Source organism: Oryza brachyantha, chromosome 1, assembly GCF_000231095.2.
Source record: "Oryza brachyantha chromosome 1, ObraRS2, whole genome shotgun sequence".
In the NCBI taxonomy this organism is placed as follows: Eukaryota; Viridiplantae; Streptophyta; class Magnoliopsida; order Poales; family Poaceae; genus Oryza; species Oryza brachyantha.
The window spans coordinates 30,001,602-30,017,198 of record NC_023163.2 but is presented as its reverse complement, the minus strand read 5'-3'; the positions used below and the strand labels follow the sequence as shown (position 1 = coordinate 30,017,198).

The window sequence follows — 15,597 nt, the reverse complement described above, 5'->3', positions numbered from 1 at the left end:
TTTATTTTACATCATTTTCTTTTATATATAAAAGTTTGTTATAAAATATTTTAAATTAACTAATAAGTTGTTTCACTTATAATAAGAGCAAGCTAAATACATGGTGATGATGATGGTTCTCTAGAAACAGGGCAGAGCTACATAGACATGGGTTCCCCTGAAATCCAATTCAGATATTTCTTCTTTTAAGCTATAATTTATCTATTTTCATCGTATATATATTTCTCGGTCTAAACTCGTACATCCATAGCAGACTACACTTAGTTCCAAACATATTAATGCTAGTAGTGGTACACCCTCCTTTTTGTTCCAGCTCCATCCCTGTTGGCAAATGTCCTAATCTCCCAAGAGTGTTTGCTTAAACTGGAAATGTGAGATTATGTTAAATGCAATGCAAATCGGTGGCCTTGATCTAGAGGTGTATGCATGTATTTGTAGACATGATTGGACGCAAAAAAAGCTCAATTGTGAGGTGTGCCCTGTTATCTTTATTCGGCGCACATGGCATGTGATAGCCGTACGCCGTTGTTGGTTGATGCATACATGATGCATGCTGTTGTCCTCATTCCTCCATTATGAGGCTCCTCTTCATAATCATTAAGAAATTATTAAGCTCTAATCCCCTCCTGTTCGTCCTCTCAATTCTTTCTGATCGATCTGCACAGTCTTGTCACCACTTCCCGCCGATGTAATGATCTAATCCAATATAAAAGTTTCTCATTTCATATTTCTATAACAACATTTTAACTTTAATATAGTTAACCATCGTTTATACCCTTAGATAGCTATAATAAAATCATATAATTACGAAAATCTAAAAATCTCGTGAAAAAAGAACACTACCCTAGTAAAGGTAGTACGATGTGAAAAAAGAACTACCCTAGTAAAGGTAGTACGATGTAAATTATGGAATTTCTTCTCTTTCCCTGTCGTCAAAAGCGAGTTGATTTATCATAACACGAATTCCCTTCTCCTGTCGATCCAAAGTCATCAACCAAATTTTGACCCTGAAATTCTCTCTCTTTTTTATCATCCCATTTGCTAACATTAACATCCATGAAGGTTGGGCTGTCTGTACGGCACGGCTCCCATTGATTCGCTCCTAATCCCTCCCTCAACACTGAAAGCGTCTGAAAACGACTGAAAAACCAGCGGTTTAGCTGTAGCTAGCTAGGATGGCATCGCATGCAAACCTAACATAATCCTGCATCGCTTAGTGGGACTAATCAAGAGCAGGCAAGCCCAACAAGCAAACAACCATGCATAACAAAATGCTCAATGCCAATTGCCACAGCTTTCTCATCTGTTTGCTTAAGATGCAAGGGGAATTGTTGCTGCATCATGCAAATGCATTGCATTGCCTGGAGGTTTTCGGTTCACCGGTCGGCATCAGCGTCCATGCAGAGACATGGATGGATGGATCCATCCACTCTGAAAAAGGGCACTGACGCTTTGTGATTAAAGAGAGCAGCAACAAAAGTGGCTGCAAAAGCTGGCCCAGAAAGTGCCGAATAGATTCTGTCATCGCCAGCAGAGTATCTTCCTCCCGACATCTCATCACTCGCATTTTTGCCTTCCTCCCAAAAACTTGAGAAAAAAAAATGCATACAACTATGCGTTTTCATCGTCACTGACCAGTGCATGCACAGTGCAGTTAGCTCAGAAACATTGCCGGCCTCTATAGTCTCTGTTAGCTCAGTGAACTACAGAGATGCAATTACTATCTCGTTAGCTCAGGCATTGTTTAGTTCCCCAAATTTTTCCCTAAAACATCGTATTGAATCTTTAGACATCTAAATAAAACATTAAATATATATAAATATTAAAACTAATTACACAGTTATGGAGAAAATCGTGAGACGAATCTTTTGAGCCTAAGTAGTAAATGATTAGCTATAAGTGCTATAGTAACCAACATGTACTAATAACAAATTAATTAGACTCAAAAGATTCGTCTCGTGATTTACAAACGGAATCTAAAATTTATTTTATAACTAGACTACGTTTAATACTGTGACCGTACACGTTGATGTGACCAATCTTCTAAAAATTTTTCTAATCTGAACGGAGCCTCAGGAGGTTGGTTCTGATTTCTGGAGCTGGGCACAGTAATTAACAGAGACGCAGCTAGCACAGTCGCCGGTCTTGCTCACTTGGACGGTGATTCTCTGAGCAAAAAGAGTGAACTGCATGGGGGACAGTTGAGACATGAAACGTGCAACGTCGATACGTCCAATGCAATTTACAGATAGTATTACTCCACTCCTGCACCTGCAGTGTGTCGATGTGAGCACCGAAAGTTCCACCGGTACTGTCCCAGTCTCCCTGCACCGGCCGGCGTCCAGAAGCGAAGCAAAGATCGATCGGCTAAAAGTATAAGCAAGTTCACCGAAACCGATGGCGGCCGAGGGGAGGGGAGCGCCAGAATTTGTCGTGGTTGGCGCCGAGAAAAGCAGCGGAAAACGTGGGCGCAGCACCACGCGCAGGCGCGCTCTGCTCCTGCCCGGCTCGGCGCAGCGTCGGTCGCACGGGGAGAATTTTGCCTCCGGATCACGCGTTCACTGGGAGAATCTCGCGCCCTCCGCACTGCACGCGCGAGGTTGCGTTGCCCGGTTTGCATGGTTTGATCACCCTGTTCGGTGTGGTGCGGTCCGGTGCGGTATCAGCGGGTCATCTACTGGTATGTTGGTGGTGAAAAAATATCAATGATGTCTTTGCAAATGAAAATAATTTTTGAGTAATTTTACGTACGTATTCATAGCTATCCGAAAGTCAAAACTAAAAAATATACTGTGATGAAAAAAAACTCGAAATCAAATTTAAATTTAAGATTAAAAATTTAGATTTTGGCTTATAAGCACACGTAAAATCCAGAAGATGGTGATGCATATGCACACGGGCGTTTGCATGCCACCGTTATGTTACTGCTCCGTGCGTACACTTACTGACATACTTCCTCCGTCCCTAAATGTTTGACGTCATTGATTTTTTTATACCCGTTTGATTCTTTGTTTTATTTAAATTATTTTGTCAAATATATAAAATTATATATATATATATATGCATAAAAGTATATTTAACAATAAATGGGATGATATAAAAATAATAAATAATTATGTAATTTTTTGAATAAGACGAAGAGTCAAACGTGTATAAAAAAGTCAATGACATCAAACATTTAGGGACAGAGGTAGGATTAGATATCATCCTCTTAAGTACCTATATGTCGATAAACGATAATTATAATGTTACTAATCCGTGACTTGGGGTAGTAGTAGCAGTTGATTGGGCTGTCTTTCAGACCTAACGAAGAATAGACGGGTACCGTGCACAAGATCATAGTACGTGACAGACAGGGAAGAGATCTCATACTACTCCGGTACGATCGATGACGACCGTATATGATTCGGTAGCCGTGCACAAAATCGTACAGTTTTGTAGCTCCAAAAAGTCACTGCAGGTTAAAACAAACTTCAGTAGTATTGCCCTGCGGATCGAGCACGGCACTCGTCAACGTTTACCTGCAGTTTACAGTACGACCACGAGTCCGCATCCGGCACTAACCTAGTGAGCAGTGACACACCACACCAAGCACAGAGTTTTACGACTAATTAGTTACTGATGATGATCATCTCTAGCAGTGACACACCAAGCACTACGTGTCTGCGTCTAATTAATTTATTACTGATCTCTAGGTGCAGAGAGAGATTAATCCATCTGATCTTTGATCGATCTAATTTTTTTTTTTTTGGTAAAGCCTTCCGGGTTTAGTTTACCTGCAGTCTACGAGACCGCATCTGACAACTAGTAGTACAGTAGTGCTGGTTTACTTTACCCATCTCGAGGCTGAGAAAGAGAGGCAGAAAGATACAGTAGTAGCGATTAGTTTAGTTATTAAGCCACTACTGTAAGTCTGTAACAGTGAGGGCATTCCTAACCCATAACACTAGATGTAGTTTTCAAAAACTTCACATCATCAAGAAACTAGCACTAGACACTACTTTTTCAATGCAAACATCACTATTCCATACTTCAATTTAGTGTTACTTATCTCACATGATATCTTGAATGTTGTGTAGAAACCATGTCTCATGTAAGACATAGTTTCATTCTCTTTCCTCATTTATTCACTTGCCACATCATCTTTTATTCTAGATGACAACTTATTTAATGTTATGGACATCATCTTAGTCATTGGGTTGGGAATGCTCTAATAATATAATCAAATCTGCAGTGCCGATGATGTCACCCTACCCAGATTAAACCTAACATACATAAGCCCTCGTCTTTTGGCCGTTTGATAAAAGAATCAAACGACATATTTATAAATAAAAAATTAATTATAAACAATACTTTTATATCTGTTCCGAGTAATCGAAATGTAATTGACTGAAAAATACATCATGATAAAAAACTCTAAATCGAATTTAAATTTAAGTTTAAAAATTCATAAATTTACTTGTAAGTATAAGCAAATGTAGTGAAGTACTATATATATGTTTTATATTGTAAAACATTTTAGTATTATATATATATATAAAAACATTTCTATAAAATTAGGAAAAATTAGAAAGTCTTAATTTATAAAACAGACGAGGGTATAAGAAAAAGATAATCCAATTTGAACCACGTGCACGCCACAGTGGTCACAACCTAAGCAACGTCCCGTGGACGCGCAGAGGCCCAGAGCTCGATCAGATCGATCATGGCGGTCAGTCACCGGCGGCGTTCACCTTCTCTCTCGAGACTCGACTCGACTCTCGAGCAGCCGATCGACATGGCCATGCACAGCACAGCACAGCACATGTACGATGCTGCGATTAACGGTCGCCAGTCAAAGGCGAGAAGAAGAAGCTCGGAGTAGAAATTAAAGGAGCCATGTTGATGTGATAAAGACGCGATACGCTGCTTTATTAGGTGAGTAAGCACACACCATTAAGCAGCTTAATGAATGCTCTAGCTACATAATCAGTCCTATATATCTCGTTAATTACCTCAAAAGTAGGTAAAAGATGAAAGGCACTGATACTAGCACTAGCCATGGTACATGCTCCTATGGCTACATCCTTTTTTCTTTCCAAATTATTCACTTATTTTTACACACACATTTTTTGAACTAGTAAACAGTTTATTTTCTATAGAATGTTTTTACGTGAAAGCTGACCATCTCATATTTTTAAAGTAGAATTTTCTTTTGTTTACTTAATTTCATCATGTATACTATAAAATAGTTATTAAAAAATCATATAATTTTTTCATCTTCCACCATCATTGACAAAAGAACACAGCCAGGTTGGTGTCACTGTCTTGAGTTATCATACACTTTAGCTGGTAAGAGTGGCTGTCTGGGAGGGGATCGAGTACAAAATGTGTGTGCATTTCTGCTATGTGTAGTGCAGGTGGTAGTGGTGCTGGTCCGGGCTGGGCGGGTTGGTAGGTCAAGTGTCCCATGCGAAGCGTACGTCCCTGCGACAGCTGATAGATGTGCCGGTGCCCCTGCGGTGAGGACGGCTGTGTCGCGCTCCGTCGTTTTTATATGATGCCTTCTCATGATCGAGGCTCATGATATTAGTATCACTATTGCTGCGTTCTTTTTAAATAAAGATGAGATGTATTTTAAACATAACATCTATTGGTCGTTTAAAATGACTAAGTCCATTGATCGATTTTTATCGAAGGCTGGATTGAAATCAAATGACAATAAATAAAATTAAACAAAGTAGCCTGCGGATAAGCACATATTCTTAAGCAAATCTAATGGACAGAAAAATTGATTGGTGGATTAAATATTTTTAAGTGGTCGACAGATATCAAACATGTTTTTAATTTTTCGTATTTTCTTTCATTCACTTGAATAGTTAAATTTCTTGTACATTCTCTCAACCTTAATGAAATTTGGCTGCCAGCTCTTTCTGGCTAGCCCAGCAAAAAAATAGTTAAATCTAGAATTTGGGATTGATTAGATTCTATTTTCAACCATGTAATTGGCTACGCATGGCTATATATGTTTTGGAATGGGGCAGGGGTATTTATTAGCAGGGCTAGGTAAGATCATTAAGCAGCGGCTGATGTACTGTACAATATCCACACTATACGGGCTTGTATAATGCTGGAAGGGCGAGCACGTAATGCAATTTAAAGAGTGCTCCCTCCATCCCAAAATAAACCAATTTTTTACTTTTTACCTTTAATTTTTAACTCTTCGTCTTATTTAAATTTTTTTTACGCTTGATTTTTTTTATTAGATGATAAATCATGAATAATACTTTACGTGTGACTAATTTTTTTTCGATTTTCTAAAAAATTTTAAATAAAATAGATGGTCAAATGTTGTACACAAAAACCGAAGAATTCGTTTTTTTTTGAATTTTCATGGCAGCACTTTGCTTACTGCGATCCTGCATCGCGCAGGACAGCGCAGATCAATTGCGCTGATTGCCACGCACGGCCGCCGGCGTTTATGCTGGTTGATACCTCGACGAGGGTGGAGACTAGGGATAGATAATGTACTATATACTACTAGTAGATGATACATCATCTTTATATTGTTTGTGTGATCATAGAAAGAATTAAATTCATGAGTTTAACTATTTAAACAGTGACTTCAATACCAGGCTGATACAAGTTAGAGAAAAAAATATATAAACGGGAAAAAAATACTATACATACAATATTTGCTCGCGTGTTAAAAGAAGAATCTATTTTTCACCTGAGACCGGAACTTGCATCCGCCAATAAACACCAAGAGAAACGTTTCATCGTGCAAACACCGTGAGTGAACAAAAGATGGTATGTACACACCGCGACGCGTCTTGGCAGCACGCAGCACGCAGCTCTGCAGGCCTGACAACGCGAGATTCACCGGCAGTCCAGTCGGGGCCTTTCTCTTTTTCACGCGTCCCACGTTGGGGTTCTGGACTGCCAACGGGCGGCAAAAAGACGCAGCAGCATCCAGGGCCGATCTGACTGCTGCACCCTCCTCCTGGAACTGCAACTTCTTACTGACCGCCCAGGTTTTTACTGACAGTAATTAACATCACTCTCACCGATTAATTACTCCAAGATACTAGCACTACAGTACCAGTGCTACTGCTGCTGCTACTGCTACTAATAACAGGTGGACCAGCAGGAGCCGTAGAGTGTAATTGGAGGAGGTTAAAATGTTGAAATCTTCAGATAAGAAAGACGAAGAAGACCATCCGGTTTGTTTCCTCATGAACTCCATCGATCGATCGATCGATCGAGCCACGGTCAAAGCTTTCCGCTTTCGTTTGCATGCTCTCTCTCGATCAGCTTAGCTACCCAACACGTCTCATGTGTCTCCCCTGGATTTTAGTCGGCTGTTTTTTGTCTAGCCTAGGAGGCCATCTTTTGAATTTTTTTGGAAAAACAAAACGACATATTTTTTAATAAAAAATAATTTATAAATAATATATATGTGTGTTTTTTTAAGTGATATAAAAATAAAGATAAAAAATAGAATACGACAAGAAAACCAAATCAACTCTGAATTTTAAGGCTAAAAATTTAAATTTTGGCTTATAAATTATAAGTGAGAATACGAGTGTGCTAGCTGAAAGCGAAAGGGCGAGCTCAACCTGCACCGACTAATTAAATAAAATTTTCATTTCCACCACATCAATTGCGGCGACAATCTGGAAGTACCCATCAACAACCTAAATGTGTTTATACGATTGCTGTATTCAGTTGCTACTAACTCAGAACCTAAGTACACTTTGTAGCCAACAACATGATAACAACACCTAGCATTTGGAGACATCTGAACCAAATTAAAATGAACTCCATTTGTTACACACCAATATAGTACTAGTGATCATTCAGTCCCTACTCCGAATACAAAAAGGCAGTTCTTTTTTGGAGTACAAAATACAGTTGAGGAGTAGTAGTATTCTGCTCGTGGTTGTGCTTCTCCATCCACTCTTTGCCAATGCTCTGCTCTCTCCTCATTTTGTCTTGCACTCCTCCCCAACTACCCTCTTGATCCCCTTATAATTTAATTAAACAACCAAAAAACGGACAAAGAATGAGAACAAAGCCACGCAAGAAGCATCAACCACCACCGCTCTCCTGTCCCTAATTAAATCTCCCCCTTCACTAATCACCTACCTTTATAGTGACGCTTAGATCGTGTTCGTTTCCAAAAGAAAATTAGCTCTGGATTTATACAGACATGCTAAGTTATTGAACGGTGTGTTTTATGAGAAAAAAAATCTACGCATAAAAGTTTATCGTATGTTCTTTTCAAAACAAAAAAATTGACTTTTTAAATAGTTCATTCAATCATTTGTATCTTTTGATAGGTAACATAAAATTAAACAATTGAAAAATCTTCCGGTGAAAGGACCACCCCCATACCTAGCAAAGCACAGTAAGGCTCTCTTTTTGGCAGCCTAAAATTCTAATAAACAACTAGTGAGAAACCACTTTGTTAGAATTTTTAAAAAACTGAAAATTTTCTAACTTCGGACTTTGAGTTCATTTTTATGATCTACTATATATTCCCAGGATATAAATACAATCCAAAATATTTAGGATACTAGAGATTTTAGAGTAAGCTGTAGCGGATAAAGGGTCTATTTGGGAATTTTTTTTCAGCTACAACTTTTGGATTCTGGCTGTTCCAAATGATCCACAGCTTCTGAGAATCTGTAGCTATATATTCTAGAAAATGAACTAAAAATTCAAAAGTTAGAGAAGCTGGATGTAGAAGCTTTTTAGATTCTCAGAAACGGACTGCCAAGCAAATGTTCTCATAATTTAAAGCTTTCCAAACATGTCAATAACTTCCTAAACATATCGTAAGCACAATTAGAGAGAAAAGAGGAAGAAAACCCCCATAAAAAAAGCTAAGCCTTCTGGAGGGGAGAGATGGAGAGGAGGTGGTAGTACGAGCCAAAATACTCGACCTCCATGTAAGCTAAGCTGTATCCACCACCACCACGACGCCGTCCACACCTCTGCTTCCTCCTCCTCCTCCCTCTCTTCTTTCTCTCTCTTCCTTGCGAGATCTGCGTGTGTGCGCGTCGCTGACGCAGAGCGAGAAGGGGAGTAGCTGCTGCTTCGGCAGCGTGCTTTTGCGGCGCGACAATGCCGTCTCCTCGGCGATTCTTGGAGTTGCTGCTACTTGCTCTGCTTGTTTGTTGCGTCAATGGAGGGAGTGGTGGTGTTGGTGGTGAGTTGGAGGTTCCGGCGGCCACCGCCAGGAGGCAGCTGCACCAGCCGTTCTTCCCGGATCAGTCGTTGCCTCCGTCGCCGGCGCCTCCGGGCCCGGCGCCGCCGTTCTTCCCGACGTTGCCGGTGCCGCCGCCGCCGCCGGCGTCGGCGGCGCAGGAGCAGCCGACGTACCCCGCACTCGTGCTGCCCAACACCAGCGGCGGTGGGGCTGCGACGACGGCTGCTCCGGATGGTGGCGGGGGTGGTTCGAGGAAGTCCAAGAGCAGCGCGTCGAAGCTTGTGCCGGCGATTGTGCTGCCGCTGCTGACGGTGGCCGTGCTTGGGCTGTCCATCGCGTTCTTCTTCACGCACCGCCGTGGCAATGCCCGCCGCGCGGGTGGAGGCGGGTGTGTCGGTGGCGGGGACGCCAAGTTCTTGCACCCGGAGAGGGCGAGCCTCTTCGCGCGCGACGAGTTTGGCGGGAGCGGCGGTGCCGCGCCGCCGGCCGCGTCGGTCGACTACCGGTACGTGGGGAACATCGGGCCGATGACTAGGGACGAGAAGAGCAGCGAGACGACGTCGTCGGGAGACGAGGAGTCCCGGAGCACCGGCGGATCGCCGGAGCTCCGCCCGCTGCCGCCGCTGCTGGCGCGGCAATGCGGGCCGATGGGTGCGAGGAGCCCCGGCGGCGGCGGCTTCGCCTCGCCGTCGTCCGGCGACGAAGAGTTCTACTCGCCGCAAGGATCGTCCAAGATGTCGAGCTCGCACCGGACGCTCGCCGCCGCGGTGGAGGCCGCCGTGGCCGCGCGCGACCGCTCCAAGAGCCCCTCGCCCGGCTCGATCGTGAGCACGCCGTCGTACCCGTCCTCGCCCGGAGCGACGATGTCCCCCACGCCGGCCTCGCCGCCTCTCTTCTCCAGCCCCGGCCAGTCCGGCCGCCGCTCCGTCAAGTCAAGACCCGAGAGCGTTCGAACCGTCTTCCAACCGCCGGCGCCTCCTCCACCACCACCTCCTTTCGCGCCGACGCTGCCACCGCCACCTCCCCCTCGCCGGAAACCGCCATCACCATCACCACCCTCCTCCCCCCTCATCGAGAACGCGTCGGCGCTCAGATCCACCACCGACACAATCCCAAGAAACCCATTTGTACAGCCACCACCCCCACCGACACACGCCCACGGACCACCCCCACCGCCGCCGCCGCCTCCGCCGCCGCCGGTGGGCTACTGGGAGAGCCGCGTACGGAAGCCCGGCACCGGCACGTCCAAAGAAACCCGGTCGCCTGCGCTGTCGCCGCCGCCGCAACCTACCAGCTTCAAGAGCGCCCTACCCACCGACGCGTTCCCCGGTCGCCTCGCGGACAATGCCGACCACGCCGGCGACAAGTCGGAGGAGACGACGCCGCGGCCGAAGCTGAAGCCGCTGCACTGGGACAAGGTCCGGGCCAGCTCCGACCGCGTCATGGTGTGGGATCAGCTCAAATCCAGCTCATTCCAGTGAGAACTCCACCAAATTCACAACCTTTTTTTCTGCTCTTCAATTCTTACTCCTGTTCTTGATCCCTTTTTATTTTAAACCTTTTTTTTTTTGCTGAATTCTTGCAGGGTGAACGAGGAGATGATCGAGACATTGTTCATCTGCAACCCGGCGAACTCGGTACCACCGAAGGAGCCAACAGCAACAAGGAGGCCGGTGCTGCCGACGCCGAAGGCGGACAACAAGGTGCTTGATCCAAAGAAGTCGCAGAACATCGCCATCTTGCTGCGCGCGCTGAATGTCACCAAGGAGCAGGTCTGCGAAGCGCTCTGCGAAGGTGAACACGATGATCTGATCTTTCTCTAACTTCTCTTCGTAATTTTGCCAATTTCTGAATTCTGATGAGCCGCATACTGCACTGCGTTGAGGTTTTTTTTGGAGATGTTTGCAGCATTTTCTGAATTGATTGATACATTCTGACTTTTTTTTTCCCAAGCAATTGAATTCATTTTACTCGTGATTCATGCTGGAACACACACATGGAGCTTGTGAAATCGAGATGTCTGTCCGTAGAATTTGGTTGGGCTTTAAATACATTGTCTGAAGAAGTGAATGCCAGCTTACACCCGTTGGTGGTCGTTTGCTAAATTAGCCGTTTTTATGCTGAAACTGATGACTAGTTGCTTCTGAATGCCTGAATTAGGTGCAGAGAGTAATGCCTGCGGTGAAGAGTGTTGGAGATATTATTGCTGTGATGTGAAAAACCAGTCTTTCTACTATATTATACCATAGTTGCTTGATATAGTATTACTACTACTCTGCACATAGTCTTCTTGACTTGGCTGCAAGATACTTCGTAGTTGCATTATTGCTGAACTCATACTAAGCTTCTAGTCAAGTCAATGAGATTGATCCTTCCTAAATTATTATCCTTACTAATGTGGTACCAATTTACTATGCAGGTAACACAGAGAACTTTGGAGCAGAATTGTTGGAGACCTTGCTAAAAATGGCTCCTACCAAGGAAGAGGAGATCAGATTGAGAGAATTTAAAGAGGAGACATCTCCTATTAAGCTAGGCCCTGCTGAGAAGTTCCTTAAGGCTGTCCTTGATATCCCATTTGCTTTCAAAAGAGTAGACGCGATGCTGTACATTGCCAACTTTGAATCAGAGGTTAATTACCTGAAGAAATCCTTCGAGACCCTTGAGGTGAGAATTGCAGTTGCTGAGTTTCATTTCATTGTTGTTACCATATTAACATCTTACCTACAACTAAGTACATGAACATTTCTCTTAACAGACTGCTTGTGACGAACTTAGAAACAGCAGGCTGTTTCTGAAGCTACTTGAAGCTGTTCTGAAGACTGGCAACAGGATGAATGTTGGAACAAATCGTGGTGATGCACATGCATTCAAGCTTGATACTCTACTCAAATTGGTTGATGTCAAAGGAACCGATGGCAAGACTACCCTTCTGCATTTTGTCGTGCAGGAGATTATCCGCACAGAAGGATCCCGCCTCTCTGCCAGCAACCAATCAACTCCAAGAACTCAGGCAAACCCTTTACGGGATGAGCTCGAGTGCAAAAAGCTTGGCCTCCAGGTAGTGGCTGGTCTTGGAAACGAGCTCAGCAATGTCAAGAAAGCAGCTGCCATGGACTCCGACGTGCTAAGCAGCTACGTCGCGAAGCTTGCTGGAGGAATAGAAAAGATCACCGAGGTATTGCGATTGAATGAAGAGTTGACGTCAAGGGAAGGTGCATGGCGGTTCCATGATGCGATGCAGAAGTTCTTGAAGAGGGCCGATGACGACATCATCAGGGTTCAGGCTCAAGAGAGCGTTGCGCTCTCGCTTGTGAAGGAAATCACCGAGTACTTCCATGGTGACTCTGCAAAGGAGGAAGCTCACCCTTTCAGAATCTTCATGGTCGTCAGGGATTTCCTCTCAGTTCTTGATCAAGTATGCAAGGAAGTTGGTAGGATCAATGACCGCACGATCGCTAGCTCAGTGCGCCATTTCCCAGTACCCGTTAACCCGATGATGCCACAGTTGTTCCCCAGGATCCATGCATTGAGAGCTGGAATATCAGATGATGAAAGTTCAGCAACTTCAGCATCATCACCTTGATCACCAGTAGTCTGCCAATAGAAATTTTCGCAGACTACTGTGGGAAACCTCCATAGGGCAGAGGGAGACCAACGGCGTTGCGGTGTCAATTTTTTTAAAACCTTTTGTACCTGTAGATTATAGAATGTACAAGCTTTTTTGCAAATATTTATTCCTATATATAAGAAGATATAAAATCTAGATCAGAGGAGGAAATAAGCAGTTCATGTGTGTCTGTCATCTTCAGTCTGTACATGACATGGGGTAGTGAATCAGCCTGTACAATGTACTAACAATTTCAAGTATGTCCAGCTGCAAAATTCAAAGGTAAGCTGAACTCAGATGTACTTGGAATACAAAACAAAATGCATTAAACCCTGCTGCTGGACTGCTGGTGGTGCCAAGAAAAAAGAATCGATTGTGTTTTGTCAACATCTTTCCTGCAAAAATGGTCCATACCACATACATACAACCATAGACTTTACCTGACAATTTCATCACCTCACAGTAAAAGAACCTCGGTTACTGCTTCATACTGAACTCAGTTCAAATTTCAGACATTCTGATGCTGACATTCTGAAGCAATGAAAGCAAAGTTATGGTGCAAAAAAACCTCCAGTTTGAGCATCTGAACATACATAATGCCTGCAGCTCAACTAACTGAACACTTCATTTTCCATGTGAGCAGTTAAAAAAAAACTAGAGAGAGAGAGAGAGAGAGAGGTGGTTTGGGTGGTAGCTATCGTTAGGTCCCCATTCCCCATGTGAGGGTGACAGCCATGCCTTGTAGTCATGCCCACAAAACGTTGTGGCATGGCGCCCCCTTTCCTACCAAACTCTTTTCTTGCCATTTTGCAAACCCCACATGGCTCACTTTGTCTCCTACACCCTTGTGGATTCTAAGTCTAATGGACTCAATCATTGGACCCAAAGCCAAGAGAAAGCTCTTTGTTTTAGCCTCCAAACACAAACACACACACATGGATCAATTTGGCTGCAAATGAGATGCATATGTTCGTCAGAAACTATGATTAAAGAACTATGATCATGCTAAGGAGAGGAAACAAGAAATAGTTGAGGATGATACTATTATTACTAGGCCTTAGATCAGTGGTGGCAGTTGGAGTTGGGAGGTAGAGATGAGGACCCAGCCCATATGTAACAATCTTCTGGGGTACTAGTGATAAAAGATTCTGAATTTGGGAAGGAGAGAACAACTGAACAAGCAAAAGAGGATGACAGATACTGAATACTAGTGTGATTTGGAGATGGCCCTTGTGGTACTCATTCTTGCAATGACGCCAACCTTTTAATATTCCTCCTGATACATCAAAGTCTCATGATTTGCATGTGCAAACTACTGCTAGTAACAATTGATGTCCTATGAATGCATCGTGATTGCACACTTCATGAAAGTTAAGCCCTCTGATGGCTTTTGATGTAAGCTCTTTATCCAATGTGGATGAATTCGGTTCCCATCGTTACGTTTTTTTGGAAGAAAATGTGAAACTTTGTTTTTATAAAAGAAAAATAATTTACGGATAATTTTAATATACGTGTGCATAGCAACTCTAAAGCAAAAGCTGTAAAATAAATCACGATGAAAAAACTCACAAAATCAAATCCAAAATTAAGTTTTAAAAATTAAATTTGGGCATATAAATAGCTGTGAAACGATGGGAGCCAAAAAGTATTCAAACCATGGAGTAAATCAGAATTTTGACTTCTCCTTTTTTTTCCCTTCGGAAACTTCTTAGGGCCTGTTTATATCCATTTGAAATAGCAAATGACAAATGACAAAAGTTTTGGCATTGTATTTTTGCAAGTTGGTGTTTAAAGGCATGCAAAAGTTACCATTTTTGGCAAAAGTGAGAGGTGGTCCGCGCCCCTATGCGTTTTTTGGCGAAATTTGCTACTCTAAACTACAAAATGCCAAATGCAAAGTTGTTTTTTTAACCTTAGTGTTTAGATCCATTTTACTAAAAAGTGCTCTAAAATGATAAAACTTTTGCTATTTTGAAGGATCTAAACAGGACCTTAATTAGGGATGAACCTGACAGGTTACAAAGATGTCAGGTAGTTGAGCAGAAAAGGAGCTTGTTAGTTAACTATTTTTGCTGTGAGCACTTTACCCAATGTGAATGATGTGTGCTCAAACCATAAATCAGAAATGAAATAACATCTAATTTGCTCCTTTTTTGTTAGAAACTTCTTAATTAGGGATGAACCTGACAGGTTACAAAGATGCCAGGTAGTTGAACAGAAAACAGAGGCTGTTATTTTTTATTTATTTTTTGCTGTTTCAGCCCAAGCACAGCTCCTTCAAAAGAGGCATTGATACTTCAGCCTGAATCTACCCCTGCTTGATCAACTAGCTTCTTTCCTTTTGACAAGTATAAAGCAAGGCAGCTTCACCCAGCTTCTGCACCACATGGCATCCCTGACCAAATCACAGATGCTAATACAAGAAAGGTGGCATCTTTATCGTCTAATCAGAATAATTACGTACTTGAAAATGTTCCTCCATTGTACCATCACCATGCATGCAAAACTGCATGCTAAGATGCTATGGACTCACGTGAGAGAGAAGAGATTGATGCCAACGAATCAAAGCTTTTTCTTCATGCACCATGTGTCTCACTCTCTCTTTTTTTTTGCAAAGATCGCCATGGCTTTAGCGTTCAATCGTGACGAAAGTTGCAAGGGATGCCTTGTTTACGTTATCGTTAAAGGGAGGCGTGTCTCCTGTTCCTGAACGGGCTCCCATTCTTCAGATCAAGAACGCCAGATCGATCTGTGTATGCTCTGAGAAAAGGTTCAGGTTGTGCATAAACCCAAT

The 15,597-nt window shown here is 43.0% G+C and overlaps 1 protein-coding gene across 1 annotated transcript; it reads left to right on the top strand.

Annotated features, from left to right (window-relative positions):
• The first annotated feature begins 8,915 nt into the window (after positions 1-8,915).
• LOC102718613 (formin-like protein 1) lies at positions 8,916-12,940 on the top strand. The gene is made up of 4 exons (XM_015835175.2): positions 8,916-10,670; positions 10,779-10,987; positions 11,613-11,860; positions 11,952-12,940. The coding sequence occupies exons 1-4, from the start codon at positions 9,109-9,111 to the stop codon at positions 12,777-12,779; spliced, it is 2,847 nt and encodes a 948-aa protein (XP_015690661.2). The 5' UTR covers positions 8,916-9,108; the 3' UTR covers positions 12,780-12,940.
• Positions 12,941-15,597: the final 2,657 nt, after the last annotated feature.